This window comes from Haemorhous mexicanus, chromosome 1, assembly GCF_027477595.1.
Source record: "Haemorhous mexicanus isolate bHaeMex1 chromosome 1, bHaeMex1.pri, whole genome shotgun sequence".
In the NCBI taxonomy this organism is placed as follows: domain Eukaryota; kingdom Metazoa; phylum Chordata; class Aves; order Passeriformes; family Fringillidae; genus Haemorhous; species Haemorhous mexicanus.
The window spans coordinates 130,912,193-130,932,103 of NC_082341.1; the positions used below are offsets into that span (position 1 = coordinate 130,912,193).

General features: G+C 35.3%; 1 protein-coding gene across 1 annotated transcript in view; it reads left to right on the forward strand.

Annotated features, from left to right (window-relative positions):
* The first annotated feature begins 1,015 nt into the window (after positions 1–1,015).
* RALYL (RALY RNA binding protein like) overlaps positions 1,016–19,911 on the forward strand; it is a 185,433-nt gene continuing 166,537 nt past the window's right edge. The window contains exon 1 of the mRNA XM_059863015.1: positions 1,016–1,289. Coding sequence (XP_059718998.1) covers positions 1,034–1,289 — 256 coding nt within the window. The 5' untranslated portion in view covers positions 1,016–1,033. The remainder of the gene's footprint in view (positions 1,290–19,911) is intronic.

Consider the following 19,911-nt stretch of genomic DNA (forward strand, 5'->3'; position numbering starts at 1 on the left):
AATGACCTTTTTCTTACAAAATCAGTTTTCTCTACTTAAAGCTATGCATTTTTTTTACATTTCTGTGGTCTACTAAAGCTAAAGAGAACCCAGTGCAGATGTGGAACAATTTCTTTTATTTCATTTCCATCTAAGTAAATTGATGTAAATATGTAAATAGAGAGACCTGCTGGCAGGTAGAATTTGCATACAAATTATGAAAATCACATGCACTTCAGAGGGGTGAGGCTAGATGAACACAAGAAGTGTTGGGTTATTTTTTCTTCTTTTACCAAATCTTTCCCAGAAATAATGTGGTTCTTCCCATCAGAGATTTACCAGGATGCATTTCTGCTTGTGACCTCAGATAAAAGAGCAAAGAAGCAAGAAAATCTGTGTTCCTAGAGTTCAAGTGGTTTATTTTTTTACTTTCTAATTCTCAGAACATAAGCCGCTGTCTTTTCTCACTTCTTTTTTGGTACTGAATTTACTGGGAAAATTGTTCTGATAGAAACATATTGATTGCAGTAGAGAATTGTATGTTACCTGCCTTGCACACCTCACAGCAATATTTAGCTGGTGAGAAATGTGCTCTAACTGACACCAAACAAAAGCAGAGTTGTTTTTCATTTTAAGAGTTTGCTCTCTCCGTGGCCTTGAATGTTCATTTCTTTGACAGTAGATAATGATTCATTCTCTTGTTTTGCAGTTTCTAGATGGCTAAGTACTTAAAAAGTCAATATTGAATTTCTAAGCAGAAATCCACACATGATTACAGTAAAGCTCTGCTATCACAGCATTATATTAAGTGATGTATTGGCATATTCCACGTCTGTAAAAAGAAGAAGTTTAAATTTTACTTTTGAGCAGTATTTTAAAATGTGCTATGTTGATTTTATTGATAGTTTGATTCTTCTGAGCCGAGATTCACCCAAAGTGAAAAATTAAAAGTGAATTATTGCTGGAAAAATCATCCAAAGTCAGGGTAACTGTACACTTAGAAACATAATTCTCTTTGTTCTTTATCTAAGGTTTAAAGCCAAGTGATCCAACCATGACGGGCAAAACACAGACGAGCAATGTCACCAATAAGAACGACCCAAAGTCCATCAACTCCAGAGTCTTCATCGGTAATCTGAACACAGCTATTGTCAAAAAAGGTGACATCGAGGCAATCTTTGCAAAGTACGGGAAGATCGTGGGCTGCTCGGTGCACAAGGGTTATGCCTTCGTACAGTACATGAGCGAGAGGCACGCGAGGGCCGCCGTGGCAGGAGAGAATGCCAGGATCATTGCGGGGCAGCCACTAGGTAAGGATTTGTTAATTCCATTGAAACACTGCCTTCTCTTTCCTTCCTCTTTGAAATATCACCTGCCGCTGGTGCCTGCAGGAGTAGTGAGTTTGTTTTGCTGATATTCCATCTCAGCATATTTCCAGGATTTGGAAACTAGAGCATGTTTAACGTATGGTATATTACCTAGGTATTACAAATTATTTAGCCCTATAAACTGCTTATTTTTAAACAGATCACTTCTTAAAACTTTATACTTATTCGTAATTCCACTGTAATGAATATGATTACTCTTGAGAAGAAAAAATGACTATTTTCTCATTGACTCTACTTTAGTAAATTTAGTGTAGTATGAAAGGGCTCATCTAATATATGAGGTTATCTTTCATGTAATGAATCTAAAATGATACGCAGCCCAGTGAGGTGTCAGATGTTATACAGAAGCAAAAGAATAGTTTTTATTTGTCCTTGAAATCATGCCAAATCAAACTGTAACAGTGTTATTTAGAGAAGTATATTATTAAAAACTAAGATTGCAGGTTTCCCACATAATATTGTAAATATTGTTCATCTAAATTTCAAATAAACAAAAGAAAAAAAAAGTCATATTTTTCTCTTCTAGTGCTTTGTCATGAGTGCTTAAGTAAAACCTAGTTGTTACATAATGCAGCTTTTGCCTCTGAAAGCTATTTTTAATTACCTATTTAGGCTGTCAGTGATAAGCTCTGGAGTTCATTACTAGACTTACCTGTCATGTTTAGACAGTAGTAGTGTGCAGTACAGCAAGATGTTTGGTGGGATTCAGAAGTCTTTCACTACACCTCTGAACTGTATTGCTCATATCCAACCCCAGTTGTGTAACGCTACGAGAGGAAAAGGTGAAGTGGAGCCAGTGTTTTGGCTGCAACAAGCCACAAAGAATGGATATGTCTTGTCCATTTTCAGTGTTGCAGGCTGGAAATCTATTGTTCTGATCGTTTGTAGAAACCGAAGCATTTGTGTTAGATGGGTTGTTCTTTTATCACAGTTGTTGAACAGTAATTTTAAGTTTTATAACTCCTACCTTTTGAGTTCAAGAGAAAAACAGATTAAATAATTTCAGTTGTATTCAAGGGTAGATTTCTTTCAAACTTCATTAGGAAAAGTCATATAAATGAGTGAAATAAAAGAACTCAAGTGATAAAAGCAAGGCAGCAAAGTCAGTCTGTGGGATGGCATTATTAGAAGACGTTTCCTGGAGCAGTGTTCTCCAAGCAATAGGCCATGTAATGCCATCAGTGCATTACTTACAGCTTCTTGCACACTGGTCTGACCAGATTTTTAAACTGTGTTTTCCTAAGGCAATAGATCTGTTATTACTGTGATTACTGTTGCTAGACTCTTTAAGTATTTCTTGTGGCATCAGTAATATGCCAAGCATTTTGTGCAAGGAAATGCCCTTGCACTACTCTGTGTATTTTTATGCTTTTTGTAGCAGGGAAGTGAATTTGTTGCAAAGGAAATTAAGTGACAAATAATTACTGGAATTTTTTTAATATCTTAATAATAACAGAAATGATACTCAAGTTTCAACTGTTTAATCTTAAAATACTTTGATTTTTCTGCACATTCTCCTGATGGCATATTCATGCCTCAGTTCCTAATATATCAAGGAATATAAAGAATAAGCAAGGTGAGATATTCTTTTTTGTCTCCCTAATTTGCTTTTTTTTATATGTGAAATGTAATTGCTATCAGTAAAATTTGACAAAATAATGAATTTGTAAAAGTGGTACTTCTCATTAAGGAAATAGTTTCTATGAATTATTTTAATTGGCAGTAGACGTTAACAGTCACCACACATTAATGAGTAGATGACTGAGAAAATTTACTTGGGATTTTGACCCAGAACATCTTAGGCACAAATAGTGCATTATTGTGAAACCTCTTGATGAAAATTACTTTTTTCTCTGTCCTGAGAGCTTTGCATTCAGAAATAAATAGAACTAATGAATTTATGTCAATAGTCAAGTATGGAAAGGGACAAGAAAATCCTATTACAAATGTACAAAAAAACTTGTTTAACATAGCTGAATTTTCTATTAAATTGAATTAGAATAAATTAATAATATGAGGGCCACATGATAACCAGATAAGGAAAGTTATTTGAACAAAGGCATATTTGAAAAATATTATCCCATGATATATGCCTGTTACTACTATACACTCTAGTACTCAGTACATCACAAAAAAAGCATTGCTTCTTTTACATTGTGTTAATAATGTACATCAGCTCGTTCGTGGTTAACTGAACCATTTACATTAGCTCCTGCCTTTTGTGGCCTGATGCCATTCAAAATGATGCAGCTTTATCCCTGAGTCAGAAACCATTCCCATGTATGTATCTGAAATTTAAAACTGAAACTGTAAATTCTTATAGCTTTTTAGAGTGCCAGACAGTTCACTGTGTATCCTGTCTAAATGTTTCCTCTGAGGTGGAGGCACAAAAGATTAGGCTCAGAAGGTATATAACAAAGCATTTTGTTTACCAAATTCCTCAAATTCGATGTACAAATCTAAAACATGGGTATTACCCTCAGTCTTGCCAGCTTCCTGTGAGTCATTATTATGGGGCTGTTGGTGTCATCCATCAACTCTGATGTGTGCAGTGGTCAGTGATATGTAATGGTGGTTCCATGGACACTAAGACTTGACGGAAGAGGATTTCATGAGCTGTGTGATTATTTCCAATCTTCCTGTTTCATAAAGTGCAACACACTCTAAAAAGCTGTGGGGTAGAGATCATAAAGGAAGACAAAAAAAATATGCTTGGGAAATTTATTGCTATTATTGTGAAGTTCAGTGTAGTTTCTTGAAGTAATATTATGTCTTCATGGGAATAGCATGTTTTCCTGCCCACAGGACAGAGACAGGTCAGTATAGGGCACAGGAGTTTGCTTCACAGTGATTATTTTGTACATTGCTTCAGGCTGGAGTTCAGAAAATATTGAAGTTGTCCTAGGACAAAACTGCAAGTTATGTTCTTCGTTGAGGGAACACATCCACACTATTAAATCTTCTCAAAAGTTTTTCACCCTTTTAAGCACACTTGTGAGTTACAGAATATTTGTGCATATCCACTTCCTTTCCAAATAGGACAAAGAGACAGGATGAATAGGAATTATTCTGAGGAAAAAATAAGTCTGTGAACTTTACAAAGGGTGATTTCATCCTTCTCTGGTGAGAGAAGGATTAGACACCCTCTTGCTCAAAAACAAATGGTGCAAGAGCCTCATTGCATCTGTGGGCTGAGGAAATGAGCTGTAACCTTTCTCATAGTGAGGAGCCCAAACCTGAACACAGGATTCAAGGTGCAACCTCACCAATGCCAAGTGCAACAGGATGAACTCTGCCCTGGTCCTGCTGGCCACACTTTCTGATACAGGCCAGGATGCCACTGGCCTTCTTTGGCCACCTGGGCACACTCCAGCTGTTAAGCAGCACTGCCAGGCTCTTTTCCTCCAGGCAGATTCCCAGACATTCTTTCCCCACTCTGTAGCTCCACATGGTATTCTTCTGACGCAAGTGCAGGACCCAACACATGATCATATTGACCCTCATCAAAGTCCTTAGCCCATTGATCCAGTCTGTCCAGATCCCTCTGTAGTGCCAACCACCCAACCTGGTGTTTTCTGCAAACTTGATGAGAGCACAGTCCATCCCTTCACCCAATCATAAATAAAGATCTTAAAATAAAGGTATACGTAGCAACTTCAGTCTGAAATTCTGATATAGCTGTCATATCAAGTTCTAAATCATAATGTCCCTCTGATTATTCTTGGGTAATAGTTCATGGCCTTTTATTTTATAATACCTTCATTATTATGCCTATTTTTTTCCATTTTCATGCACATGTTTATACCAGGATAATTCCTTTAATTAGAGAATTTTTCTTCATTTGTGCATATAAGCCAGGGCATCTCACAGGTATCTTATCAAAGCAAGTTAAATGGTGTAAGGCTAGTACTTTTGTTCTTCTTCATTAAAGACATGGAATTTCATTATTGGATCCTTAAGAAAAGGAAATATTATAGTACCAAGGCCACAAGAAATGCTGTAGTTCTCCAGCTAATGCCCTTTTTAACTAATAAATAAATTCCTCTGTAGCTTGAATCATGTTCTGTTGCTGCAAATATTACTCACCTGTGTCGCCTTCAGGTCTAAATTAGATGGAGTCTCTGAATACCAAGTGAGTGCATATAGACACAAAGTCTAAGGTAAGATGCTAGTTGCAGATATTTATTTTAAGAGACATACTCTTTTACACATCCTTTTGAGAAGCACAAGAGCCCTGAAGGGGCTTTTTAAATTATAACTACCCAGTAGAAAATATCCAAGGTGAATAGCAGGTAATAAAGGGAGATTTTAGAGAGACTCAACATATACCTCTGTTGCAAACTGAACTGATGTGATAATAAGGCTGTTTTATCTTTCGTTTCTCTTGCCTCTACTCAAAACATATCTTTTCTATTTTATGTTTGTAATGTCTAATAACACTCAGAGATGTGTATTTGTGGGAGTCTCCAGACTGAAACAATTTTTCATCTCAGTCTGAGCTGCAGAAAACATTAATTGTTTCATGAAAGTTTCTGTCTTAAAAAGGATAAACACTTTTGCTGTTTTTGTGAACTAATTTGTGAAAAAAAAGCATTTGACTTAAAAAAATAACAGATTTACCCAGATTTTCTGGATGACTAATCTTTACCTATGCCAATGATAGGCTAAGATAAGAAATCTGAATTAGTGGTTATTCTACTTAGTCATCAGTTTTCAGACAGTAGCATGGAAGCACACCAATTTTTTATTTGTACAAACATAACTCATTTTTATTTTTTTATTTATTAGAGCAATCTTGGTACTCTTACCCACCCACGTCCCACTAATGTATTGGCAGGATTTATCAGGAAAGCAATGTTGTCTTGTTTTAAAGACTATAGTGGAAGAGCAACTGAAAAGGTTTCTTATTTTGCTTCTATAAATCTGCAAAGACTTGAGTTGTAATGTCAGTCAAAACATTCCAGGCAAAGACAATGACTACCTAAGAGAAACCATATAGACTGTACTGATATAATTAAAAAGGGGGAATATTTTGATATTTTGATGTATACTTTAATGAAATATTAAAAAATAGAAAAATTAGGTACACATAATGATTGATCACATATTCAAATTGTATTTTAAGTCATTTATCATTAAGAGAGTGTATATTGCATATTCACACTACTGGAAGGGCAATGCATTTCATAGAAAATTCTTTGGTCCATTGTAACTTCTGCAGGCTCACATTCTGATATATGGTACTTTTACACCATGGAGCATTGCACCATGGAGTAAATAATCTGAGAACTGTAACTCAGTAACATGCAGGTAATTTTCTAACCAAGTGAGACTTAGAAAGCAAAGTATTTAAGTTCTGATAAGCCTTGAAAGCTTTATAGCATATGGTTTTCTACACTTGAAAGTTCTCCTTCAAAAAATATTGTATTCTTCTGATAAAATAAAGCACTTTTTAATGAGTAGTGTTTAAGCAAAATCATGCTTGTGAAATGTTATATAAGGAATTATCATTATCATGTAAGTTGAGAATGAAAAAGTTTAATAAGCAAATACTTCAATCAGTAAAATAAACTATCCATAAACCTATATAACTTGAAAGATGCTGTGAGTCTTGGCTTACTCTGGGGATGAGTTTTGCATTTGCTGAACCCATATAATTATTTGTTGATTACTTCAAAAAGTGATACCAATTTCTTTTTATAAAATAGCCATCAACATACAGGCCAGGTTTGAGAAAGCTTATTTGATCCAGTTTTTTTTATGTTGAACTAAACATGAAGTAATGATAAAGCAAAAGACCAAGTTGTCTTCTTCCAAAATCAAACAAACAGAAACAAAACCCAAAAGATAATGCATTTGTAGCCAAGATGAACATAATACCTAATGTCACAGGAACCTAGAGTGAAACTAGGAATATCGACCCAGGTTTGCACTGTCTTTACCAAGTCTTCCCCACTGAATCTCATCTTAATCAATGTCTTCATCATCAAGCCCTCAGGCAAAGACAGATTGCTACTGAACTTCTGAAAAATCATTCATTATATTTCCACAGTTTAGCTCAGAGGAGCTAAATTTTACCCACTAGAACTGACTCTTATTCCATTATTCCAACCTGTTTCTATATTTGGGAACCATTGTAATCGTGTTTCAGCCTATTCTGTGCAGGAACAGGGATCCTGCCCAAAGCTATCTCATAGGTCTTAGCCTTTTTTGCTGAGCCCTTTTGCTACCTTTGCCCTTTGGGTCTTGGTGAAGCTAATGCAATAGCACACATGAGTGTCAAGTCTTGCTGTAGAGGACCTTGGATACGACAATCTTTATTCACAGAGTCTTCTAATAGTGGGTAATTTTCATTTGTCCCTTATGGTCACACATATTGGTGTCTCCCAATACATTATACCTTCTACTGTTGCAGTAAAATCCTGCAGCCACAGCATCAGACGATAAACCAGTTTAGTATTCTTGACCAGAAAAACATTATTAAATCCTGTTGTCACTACACAGTCCTATTTCTTGTGCATTTCTGTAATCAACAGTTCCTCATCCTACAGTACCATTGACACAAATCATTCCATGGGCTATCCATGCATGTAAAACAATTCATATAAAGGTAGGAAGGAAGGGTCATTTCTAATAATCATCTCTCAGCAGTTCAGGGCAGGGCATGGTTGCACAATTGACATATGCCTGTTCCAGAAGAGCAAGCTGAATACTTCATCATGAAAGAAAAATCCATATTTTAATAGAATTACCAGATTCCTTAGATTGAGAATCCCTGGACTAAGAAGGAGTGAGTTTTACTCCCCATATTTCACAAAAGTTTCTATTTCTCTCTTAGTGGAATTTTGTCAATTCCAAGCGAAACTACAATTTAAATCTATTTTTCATGTTCAGAAAAGCACATATCAATAAAATAGTTTAGTTATGAGGTGAACTTTTGGGGGTGATGTTTTCTTTATTACTTGCTTGCTGTTTCTTTCTGTGAAATTCTTTATATTATCATAAAGTGAAAGTTTGCAATGTTCTTCCTGGAATAAGATTTTGTACTTTGAGCAGCCTGATGTCAGCTCATGCAAATGTTAAGCATGCCCTCCACCATAATGCAAAAAATGATGACCTGATTGCTTGCCATCAACAGATGTTATTGAAAGAAAACCTTTCCTTTAAGGCTTTTTAACGATGCATATAAAGATACATTTAGTCTTCTGCATGGGCAGCACATCTTTAAAATCATAGACAAGGTGTTATTATGGGATCTTTCTAGGTCCTTCTCTGCTGTTTGACATGTCTGTATATAACACACGGTCCCTCTGCATAAAGTGTTACTTTTTTCATCATTTCATCCTTGGGTTTCATAAACACTTTAAGTCTTCTTTCAAGATGGATATGATATATCCTTAGTAATTTTGTAAGAGCTTTTCAAAACATTTAGATTATGATATCTCAAAGACCTCTGTATTAAGCCTTTAATACGTTCACATCTTGATGAGATAGTTGATTTTGGGGTTTTTAGCAAACCATATCCAGTGGATCCTTCTGGATTTGAAGTTAGTGCTGTTTTATTTCTGTTGCAGGTCTGTAAGATGCTTCCTTTGTGACAGACAGAATTCTTTACCTTTTCTTAAATATACTTGCTTTGATTAGTGACTGCTGGGATCACTAAAATTGTATAATAAATCTATAATGTTAAATTCTGAACTATCATAACATCAGGCAGTGATGATAAACATAAAAACATTGTTGTGATAAGTTCTCTCATAATATTCATCTCCAAGTCTCATGTGGAATGCACTGTACAAAAACAAGAACTATCTCTAGGATGCTCTGCAATTTTTGGTTTGGTATGCTAGGATGTCTTGAAGTCTACAGCTTCCCTTTTTTTGCTTGATCTAGCTTGATTTAATTTGATAGATTATTTTCCATGCATTTGGCTTCTTTCACTTCAAATAAAATCTCAACAAGAATGAGTCTGATATTTTCTTCTTGATCATTTGACAATACTTCACTATTTCACTTGTACTGATGCTGTTGGAGTTGCTAACATCTTGTCACCTGTTGTTTTTAAAGTGTGCCTGCTGCATATACTTGTTTTCTCATTCTTTTGCTAAAACATTTCATTGAGGACCTCTTTCCAAAAGGTATATGGAGAAATTAACTTCTGCTGTGGGTTGAATGGAAAGGGCACAGAATCAGAAGCTTTCTCATCTAAATCTGACAGGCCAGTTTTTATCTTTCTAGTCTGCAATTTGAGACATGGGGGTTTTCAACAGGTATTGAGCACTGAATGGTGACAGGACAAAATAATGTTATTATAATGTACTGCAGAATCTGGGTAAGCCCCAGCCCTGTTATTTGTCTTTGGGCAAAAAAACAAATGATTTATAAAGCCTTGAAATAGATTTGCCTCCCAAGATATCACTCAGCTGTAAGGAGGAGAAAGTATAGCAAATATTTTTCCTGACAGAACACTGATGTAGCATAAAAAATTCTTCTCCTAGTCATAGTCTAAATTCATGGAAGCTGGTCTTTAGCATGATGAACTTTTTAGGATCACTCCTCCTGTTTCTTTCCCTTCTTAAAGCAAGCTCAGCTAAAATGAAAGTGTTCTTTTTTCCTGTTTAGCTTAACAGAGACAAAAAATGTTTTGAGGGCACATTTGCTGTCTCAGGTTTGATTTCATGTGTTAAGCCTACATTTGCATTTCACACCTAGGGAAAATGCAGCAGAGGAAACCTGTTTCTTTCTCAGGTTTCACACTTAATCCTACAATTCTTTCAACAGCAGCCTCATCAGCAAAACTGTGTAAGTCATGTATATTGGAAAAAAAAACCCCAAAGTTAGTTGTTTATAACTTATCATTAATTCAGTTAGTTTTCAGCACATCATGATGGCAAAGCAAAATTCACAGGCAAAAAAAAAAAAAAAAAAAAGGGAAATTCAACAAATCAGATGCTCTTATTGTATAATACTCCTTTTTCCAGAAGAAGTGTTACTATTAATGAGCTCCACCAAAAGCTTATGAAGTTTCAAGCAAAAGTAGTTATCTAGATATTTTAATTACTAGGAACTGAACACTATTCATATCCTTGCGTGTTATAACCCTTTAAATTACTTCAGTACCTCCTAAAAAATTAATGGAAACTGAATCAGACATTTTTTCATGGCAAGACTTATAATTTTCAAAAGGCCAACTGAAAAAGGATTGGGTTGCTTTTTAGTTTACTTCAGAGAATACATCATGTTACTTACAAAATGATAATATATCTTTAAGAAAACATTGTCTCTGTTCCAAGCCAGCATGGAATTTCTAATCTGATGTACATGTAAGTTCAGATATGTGAGTTCCTCAGCTTTCTCCCACTAAGTGATAACAGTAAAGTAGCTAAAAGCTGTGGATATACACTAGCTTGCCTCCAAAAGAAGTACAATCATTTCCACAACCAATGACTAAATGTGGGCAGGAGTTGCTTGAAAGTCTTTGCTGCCATAAGTATGACTTTTTTTAAATTATAATTTAATTTAAATTTATTTTTAGGTGTGAAATGGTGCACTTAAAAAACAACTGTTTTCCTTTGTGTCAGTCTCAGTATTTTAATACCTTTTTCTTTTAGTCAGCTCTGTTTCTTGTTTACCCAGTCTCCACAATGTAAGTGTGTAGTGACTTGATCTTATCTGAACACTTTTATTACAAGCACACTTTTTGTACACATTTTTAAAACCTCATAAAAAACAACATATCCAATTGACTGCTGTGGTATTTTGTTGAAGATATCTGTCCCACCTATCCTACTGTTTGCAATTAAATGTCAAATTTTAATCCTCCTGTGCTTTGTTTCGTTCTGCTCCTAATGCTTCACACAATCATGAAAAAGAGGAACAGAATGTAATGAGTTTGAAATGTGGAATTAACTTTCAGATCTTGAAATAAACAGGGAAGTATATAATATCTTCTATTTCTTCTACAACTGTAAGGCTTCTGGACTCAATTAAATCTATGTCAATTTAGTTAATGTTTCATGTGAGGAACACAATATTTTACTGAAAATAGCAAGTATGAAACAAAGAGTAGATAATAATTAGACACTAGATGACAGGAAATCCTGCAATAGCAAAATCTGAAGCCATTTCAAGCTGTGATTCACTTCTCAGCTATATGATAATTCAACATTGTAAATTTTAAAGAGACACTTAAAAATACTTCCCTTTCATGATTTTTTAAGATAAACTTTATCCCTTGATTTGATACTGTCACAGTTTTTGTTAAATTGTAGAATAATATTTTAGGGGGAGACCTCGCCTAGTCCAACAACCTACTCAAAGTAAGGCTGACTCAAAGCAGTGAACAGTCCAAAAGGTTTGTCAGCTGCTTTTCAATTCACCCATGCAACCCATCCTTCCAATTTTGGCTGCAAGGGTGACGTAGGACATTGTGTCTAAGACCTTCCTGAAGATGAAGGGCACTTAAGCTACCTCTTCCCCCACCCACTAAGGTATTCATGCCATCACAGTATGCTCACTGGGCTGGTCAGTTTGCCTCACTAATTGCACTGACTGCTCCTCATTATCTTGTCCTTCATGAGTCTGGACGCAGCTCCTGAGATGATTTGCTTGTAGTTGTCCACTTTGTTTTGTTGGGGTTGTCCATCTTCAATACTAAAGTTCATCCTGATCACGGAAGCGGGCCTTACATACATGTTGGTCAGCCACAGATTCACTGTCCTGCTCCAAGCTGCACAGATCATGCAATAGGTTTTTTGCAGTTCCCAAAAAACTCAAGGACATGATTTTCTTTTTCTTATATTTTTTTTTCCCCTCCTCAACCTCTTCCAAGTTCTGCCCCTTTACCACATAATTTCATCTTAAAATATTCTACTGCTGTCTTCCCCTAGCCTATTTTCCCAGTTTTTGTTAACTTTAGAAATTTTTTTGGTATTTATAAGAGCTTGTCCCAGAAATGTCTCTCTTACTCATGACTTCTGTCATGTCACACTGCTCTTATTTTTTTAAATGTGTAGTGTTTTGCCAGACTCCAGCTGCTACTTTTTTGGTGATGTCAGAGGCTGGGATTAATTGTCTGCATGCAAACCTTAATGTTTCCAATCGAGTGAGATAACACTGGTTATGCTTGTAATTCCCCAGAGCCTATTTCTGGTCTTTGAAGATGAGTGTGACATTTGCCTTTTTCCAGTCATCAGGGAGCTCTCCTGATTTCTCCAGCCATTCAAAGGTGATAGAGAGCAGCCTCACAATAATATTAACCAGCTCTTTTACTGTCCCTGGATGCATTTTTTTCAAATCTCATATTTATTCTAACACTGAGAATTTATATTTCATTATATCATTATGAAAGCTTGACATTCAAAGAAAAGCAAACACCACAATAATTCCTAATAAAATCAGTCAATTTCTTGGCAGTTTCTCTTTTCCACAACAAGAATATTACTTTCTCTTTTTTTTTTTTTTTCTTTTTCTTTTACTCAAGATTAGTAACAGGATTGTGAATTTAGATCTGATTTTAATAGGTTCTTGTTTTGTAAATGCAGGTTATAGTTACTCCAGCAGCTGATCCGGATGGTATCCATGAAGGTGGCAGTTCTCCTGCAAATGATGGCAGAATATGTATGAAAGAAGTAATGCAGTGGTGCTTTGAAAATCTGTGCAAAGTCACAGGCTGGTATTTTGAAACCTGATGAAACTGGGCTTTAGGGCGGCGATAGGTAGGATGTTAATTTTCTGCACTAGTAAAACACTTGGGCTAAAAGAAATTAAAGATCATGTAGCAGCAAGAATCATTGGTTAGAGAAACAGATAGATTTGGAAAGGAAGATTAGGTTAGGTGAAATATTTATTTTTAATTGGAGCTCCTTCATCTTATAAGGCCAAATTACTATATTGATTTGAACAATTAAGATGGTACTTTAAACAGATGCAGTTTTAAAAATTCAGAACTATAGGAAAAGGTTTATTGTCTCCTTTTTCTGTTTGGGCTTTTTGATTATTCCCTGGAGTTTTGTTCAGTTTAGTTTTTCCTAATATATTTCAGTGCATGTGACAAATAGGACAAATTTTCATCCTAGATTTACAGAGTTACTCCTAACTGATATATCTGGAGTGAAAATTACTATTTGCCTTTGTCCAGCTTTGAAAATCAAGTTTGGCTCTTAATGATCTTGCTGCAGTCCTAGCAATTCCAATTGCCAAAGTTTGAAAAGTTCTAGTTATTCCTTGGCTTACAGGAGTGATGTTTGATAACTGTGTAAATAAGACCTGATCCATGTCTTAGGCAAATTTTAAAAGTTATAGAGCTCATAAAATTGTATTGGATTCTTTTGGGGTTTTCTAGTTGGAGGAAAAAAGACACTATTTTTACATTATCTCAAACTTAAAGAGGACATTATTTTAAGAGTTTTTTTTTTTTTTGAAATTGCATCAGAAAAATCTAAAAAGTGTAATTTAATGTAGTATTCCTATCTAATCTAATCCATGTACGTGTATGAATACCTCAAAGTGAACTGTGATGAGGCTTCAGCCATCCTGACCTTAGTTAAAAGTAAACTCTGATACTATTGTCAAGAGTGTGAAAACTGAGTTTAGGGAAACAGTTCCATGCTAACACTCTTGTGAAACACAGGCTAGTTTTGTGGGTAAGAAGGTGGCTGCTGTTCTAGGGATTTTTTTCTTTCTAGAGTTTATTTTGTTTCTTACCCAGACCTTGTTGAAAACTTTTAGAGAAAATTTAAATGTAAATGATCAAATTACAAGAAGATAAAATCAACACTCATACTAGCATTGCAGCATCTGGAAAAGCAGTTGTGAATTTTTACAGCCTGACTTTAGAGGTCTTTATTTTCTGTTAATTGGCACTTATGGCTGCTTTATTTGTTTCTTCGTCTTAAACTTTGATTTTGATGTATTTAAATCTACAGGGAAACAAGGAAGAAAAGGCAAAAAAACCCTGAATATTTTTAGATGTGAGTAGTAAAAGTGGTTATGTTGGGATTTTTTTGGTCTAGTGTGCAAAACGAGGTACCAATTTCAATCTAATGTGATGTGATTTTGGTCCTAGACAAAGTCTTTGTGTATAAGAAAAAAAAAATTAGAAAAAAGAAAGACACTATCTCCATTAGGAGCATATTGACAAAAACATAGTGGACAGTAGTAACATACATGCTTTACCACAAAACTCTGCTTTTTTTTTCTACTAATAGTAGAACAGAAATACATAAAGAGAAGAAAATTTTCTACATTCCAATTATATCACTTTTTCTCTTTTTGCTTTGGTCTTTATCCTGAAACTCTTTATTATTACTAACATTGACCACACTTAGAAAGAATAAATTTTTCCTTACACTGATATTAGTTCATTGTCATACAGTCAGTCATATCTTGACCCTTTCAATAAAATTCCTCTATTTCTAGTTTTTATTTACCTCTTCCAGAAAAATCTACTTTCTCCTTTTTCTTATAGCAAGTGCCTGTTTAACCAACAGCTCTTGCTGTCTTGCTACTTGCCTTGTTCCTCAGAGCTGTTCCCTTCAAGGTCTAATGGGAAGCTTTAGTAATTCTGTGCACTTTCAGTTCCCAGTGAGATATCAGCATCCTGGTAAGCATGGAGGTGCAGAACTGCATTGTCATGTAGCAAAAGCTCCAATACAGAAACCCTTGGCACATTTTGGCAAGGAACCAGAAAGACTGGGAGTTCATTTTCGACTTCCTTACTTAAAGCAGGGCAACACCCCCACTTCCCCCCACCCCCCAATTAAATCAAATTTTCTTGGAGTAACATTTTACAAAAACAAAAATGTGATTTTTTTGATTGTGTTCAGACAACATGACTAAAGTGCATAAACTACTGGACAAAAATGTTTTGTAAAATGTTGAGCCACAGAAGTTTATCTCACTGTTGTGATGCCTTGAGAAGGCTGACCTAGAGCAGAGACTAGACAGAGTTAAAGAATAAAGTAGGTATTTATTAAAAGGCCTCAATGGATCCACCTTGGGCACTACAATGGCCCAGTCAGGGCTACACCATATATGAGCCCAAAATGGTCACAAAATGGAGGGCTGTTCACAAGGTCTCACACTTTTGTAAGTTCTGGTCCATTCACATATTGGAGGTAATTGTTCAGTTATAGCTTTAGCTTATGAATTCCCATCCTTCTTGTTTGTCTCTCTTCAGTCCACCATCGTTTATGCTCTTGGGCCTGAAACTTGGATCAACTGTCCTTGGTGCCAAGCTAGAGAAGGAATTGTTTTGTCTACCTACTCAGTGAAGAGAGCTTACTATCCCCTATTATGAAGCTCAGAAGTACACACTGAAGGAGAACAGAATCTGAAAAAATAGAAAAACTAAAACTTAAGACGTTAGTTGATTCATATTTAGTTAACTGGAACAGGGCACAGAACAGGAAGGTGGAATATTATAATTTCATGTAATTTCATGTCTTTTCTCTCTGAAATTGTGTGCTGCCTTGATGGCAGTGCCTGAAACACGTTCAGGATCTGGCCTGCTCTCCCAGGCACTCACTAATTTAACCCAGTCTCAGGAGCGTGACATTAATCCTGCAAGGGTTAAGCATTCTTTCCTCTCCTGGTCCATGTGCTCCATGAATTCTGTGAAAGGGCAGTCCAGGGATAGTAATTCACAGGAAATGTAATCTTTTATTTTTAGTGGTTATGTAAAATTACCACTAGACTTCCAAGCCATCTGTTTTAAATTCTGATGTATGCAGTATATCTATAGCGAGATACTTTGACAGTGAACTGCATCATCACTGTACACCATATATTTGTTCCAGTAAAAGTTCATTAGTATTCACAGGGATCCTCTGGCTCTGTGATACTACCAGAAAATGTCAAATTGTTCTTAGAATTTATAAGAAGGTATAAAATTCATGAGCTGAGACAATGAAAATCCCAAAGAATTGATGGCTACCGTATATTGCACTCCTTTTGGCATATGATTTTTTTATGTCTACAGAAATGAAGGCTAGTCACCTAACCTTTCATCAAGTCAGCATTTTCTGAAATACAAAGACATGAAAAGTGCTTACTAATGATTGCTTGGCACACATCCTAATATATCTAGAATGAGAACAGAAAAAAAAATACAGCAAGTTCTATAATATGACATCCCAATTCCATTTTATCCTTCAATAAAGCTTCCTTCAGCCTACATGCCATTATGCTCTTGAATCTTGATAGGAAGAGAATGCCCTAGTGTTCTTCACTAACCTAGAAATTTAACTTGGATTTTTTTTTTTTAATAAAGTAGATATGTTAATGAGAAAGAGTACCAAATATGTGGAAAAATACAGAAAATAGTTCCCTGAGGCGTCTTGTGCCTAATTTGGACTCTAACCAAACGTCTATCTATTACAAAATGTAATTTTTTGATTTAAAAACCTGTTGCAGAAGAAATCAGTACTGATAGATAAAGAACCAATTATGGAAAAAATATGCTCTGGTTGCTTAGGCACAAATGGTCACAAGCTGCTCTTGCTTAATATGCACACTGCTTACAATCCCCAATTGGGTGAACCTTGAAAGTAGATATGAACCAGTTCTATTAGAAGAAAGTTGAGGAAGACAAGTAGAAATATGACCTGGAAAGATTAAAGTATTTTAATTGTTGTCCAAAAAAAAAAAGAAGAGAAATAATCATGAAAAGAGTATGGTGTGCTTAAAAACACACTTTAAAAGTCATAATCAAAAAAAAGATGAAGGTAACTAAAAAAAAAAGATAAAGAAAAATTGTATTAAATTAGATTTTTAAGTACTTTAAGTATAAAGAGCAAAGAGATTTTTGAAAAAGGTTTTAATGCATTTCTGGGAAGAAACATGGGATATTTTTTTATTTAGTTTTTCAATACAGATAAATCTGTAAAGATATTTTTCTCCTGTATTTGGAAGCTGACAGGTACATCCAGATCACAGAATGATGATGACGAGCTATCCATTCCAGAAATCATTACAGGGCTACAAAATAAACTATATTTAAATACTTAAAATTAATTCTAATCTCTTCAGAATTTCATAAATTCATAAATTTCATAAATTCTGAATTTCTGAAGAACTAGCTGGGGTTTTCTCCAGGGAGGTTCTCAGCAGCTAATATTTGGAGAGTTGCTTTCAGTAAATCTTGAACTGAAGTAAGAGTTTCAGAAAGGCAGAATTTTTACAAGGAGAAGTTGTTCCGTTTGTATAGTTTTAACCAAATAAACATTAAAGTAATTTATTGATTTATTAACACAAAATTAATTGGAACCGATGATCTATATCTATAACAAGAGATCATACTCAATTCTAGATACTTGCAAATTTTTATGAAATTATTCCAAAATTTTTAAATCCATCTCTAGTCTTAATCTCAGCAGGGCACATCCATGCTGTGTGAGATGCATGCCCAGGTTTCCCCCACCTCCATTCCCAAAGGGCAGGTGGCAGCCAGGGGAGGTGACCGAGGCCCCCTGAGGGGGAGGTTCTGGGATGTTCCTGTGCTGGCATTGCACAAACTGGCTGCAGCAGCTGGGAGTGCCTACAGAGAAGCAGAGCCCCCGGGCCATACAACAATATCTAGAAGGGTCTCCACCCTGCTGCCCAGCTCCCCTCCTCTCCTGCTCACCACAAATCTGCATTTCTGTCTAGTTGACTTTTTTTTTTTCGTCATGTGTCTTCTGGTAATTTTGGTAATTAATTTGGTAAATGGTTGTTTTCCTCCTTACCTACATCAGATTTTGGCAAATGCAGTCTCAGGCAGTTTGGTCATCCCACTTAACCTCATCCTTACACTCATTCCTGTCTTGTTGGCAGCTGTTATCCTGTTCTCCTTGGCCTTTTTGCCAAGACTGAACCCTGTGAACACACCCTGTAGGGGAAAAAAAAAAAAACAAACAAAAAAACCCATAATATAAATAATTTAAAATGGTAAAAGGCCCAAGTTGTGTTACAAGAATCCTGTTGTAATTATTTTAAATTGTAGGAAAAAATAGTGAAATTGCTGGTGCAGGACTTGAATAATCAAGAATTAACATGGGGATAACGTTACTAATATCAGCTTGACTTTACAGAAAATAGAGTCTGGGAAATTAAACATGTATTGTCTTTTATAATTTAACACCATATAATAAGGCTGAACTGATGGAACACAGTTCTGCAAGGCACTTGTTTCATTCCAAGTGGAAATTCGATTAAGAAACTGTCTTATGACATAGTTATGGTACATGCCAGATGGATTAAAACCTAGTCTCAAAAGACTGGTAAATGGGAAGTAATCATGCAGCAGGTGTAGGAATTCTGTGCAGTCCCTGGTAGAATAAGTTTTTTAATCATACTTTTACCCAGCTGAAAAGACAGCAAAAACCACTGATAAATTCTGTAGATGGCACAAGGATGATGGAACTCATGAATGCAGAATAGAAAAGACACTGATATCAAAATAGAAAACAAATACCAAAATAGGAGTCAAAATGTGACTCCTCTAGCTATAACATCTAACACATTGATAATCAGCTCTTCAGTATGGGAGAAAAAGGTGTAACAAAATCTGAAGGCTGGAAGCTTAAGTGAGAAAAAACAAACCTCAAAATAGAGAATATTTTCTACAGTGAGGCCATTAGGAACAGTGTACCAAAAGTTTCAGTCAAAATTTCTAAAGTAAACCGTGGATGTTATCATAAAGGATATTTTCTAGCTCTGCCCAGACTTAATTCAAGGAAATTCTGTGGTCTTTTATAACAAACCAGATGGAATTTTTTTCTGGACCAGCTGCAGAAACTTCCAAAGACAGAGATTTGCAGACTTTTGAATAAATGCAATAAAGCAACAAAAAGATAAAGCCTTTTAATTTTATTAAGGTCCCTAAAGATTTATTTCTGATATTAGTAATAAATCTACATAAATTACACAAATGGTCTGGTTTTGTCTGCACCTTTGAAAATTAGATGAGCAATACCCACCTAATGAAAGCATGGCTTAGTTTAGCCAACAAACAAGCAGGGTTTTTTCAACAACATTTCCAATTAAGGAGAGAAGAAATAGGACTTTAAAATGTTCTAAACCACAGAATGTTTTTAGATATATTTCTTACAAGGTCTTCTTTACATTTATCTAGATTTTAATAAAACTGGTAATAATCTGTAAGAATAAAATGAACCTGTGAATCAGTATTATTTTATCTTTCTGTGCCACAGAAGCAAAATATTTCCCTATAAGGTTCAAAAGTTCTTTTTTTATCGCAACCTACTTTTTCATCCAGACAAGCAGAGATGTATTTGTACCCACCTTTCTGAGCATCACAGGCATAATGTTTTCTGTCCTTAAGAAAAAAAAAAGACAACATAATAATGCTATTAGCTTAATACCATCCTAATGTCTAAAGTGGTTTTTTTCTTAGAATGAAATTAACACTGGTGCAAAGGGCTACAATCAAATTTGTTTGGAGAAAGTGCACTGTTCTTGCTGGAATCACTGCTTCATGAAACTCCAATTAGTGATCTCATTCATCTTCTGTAGCAGTTATGTTCTACTTTGTATGTCAAATGAT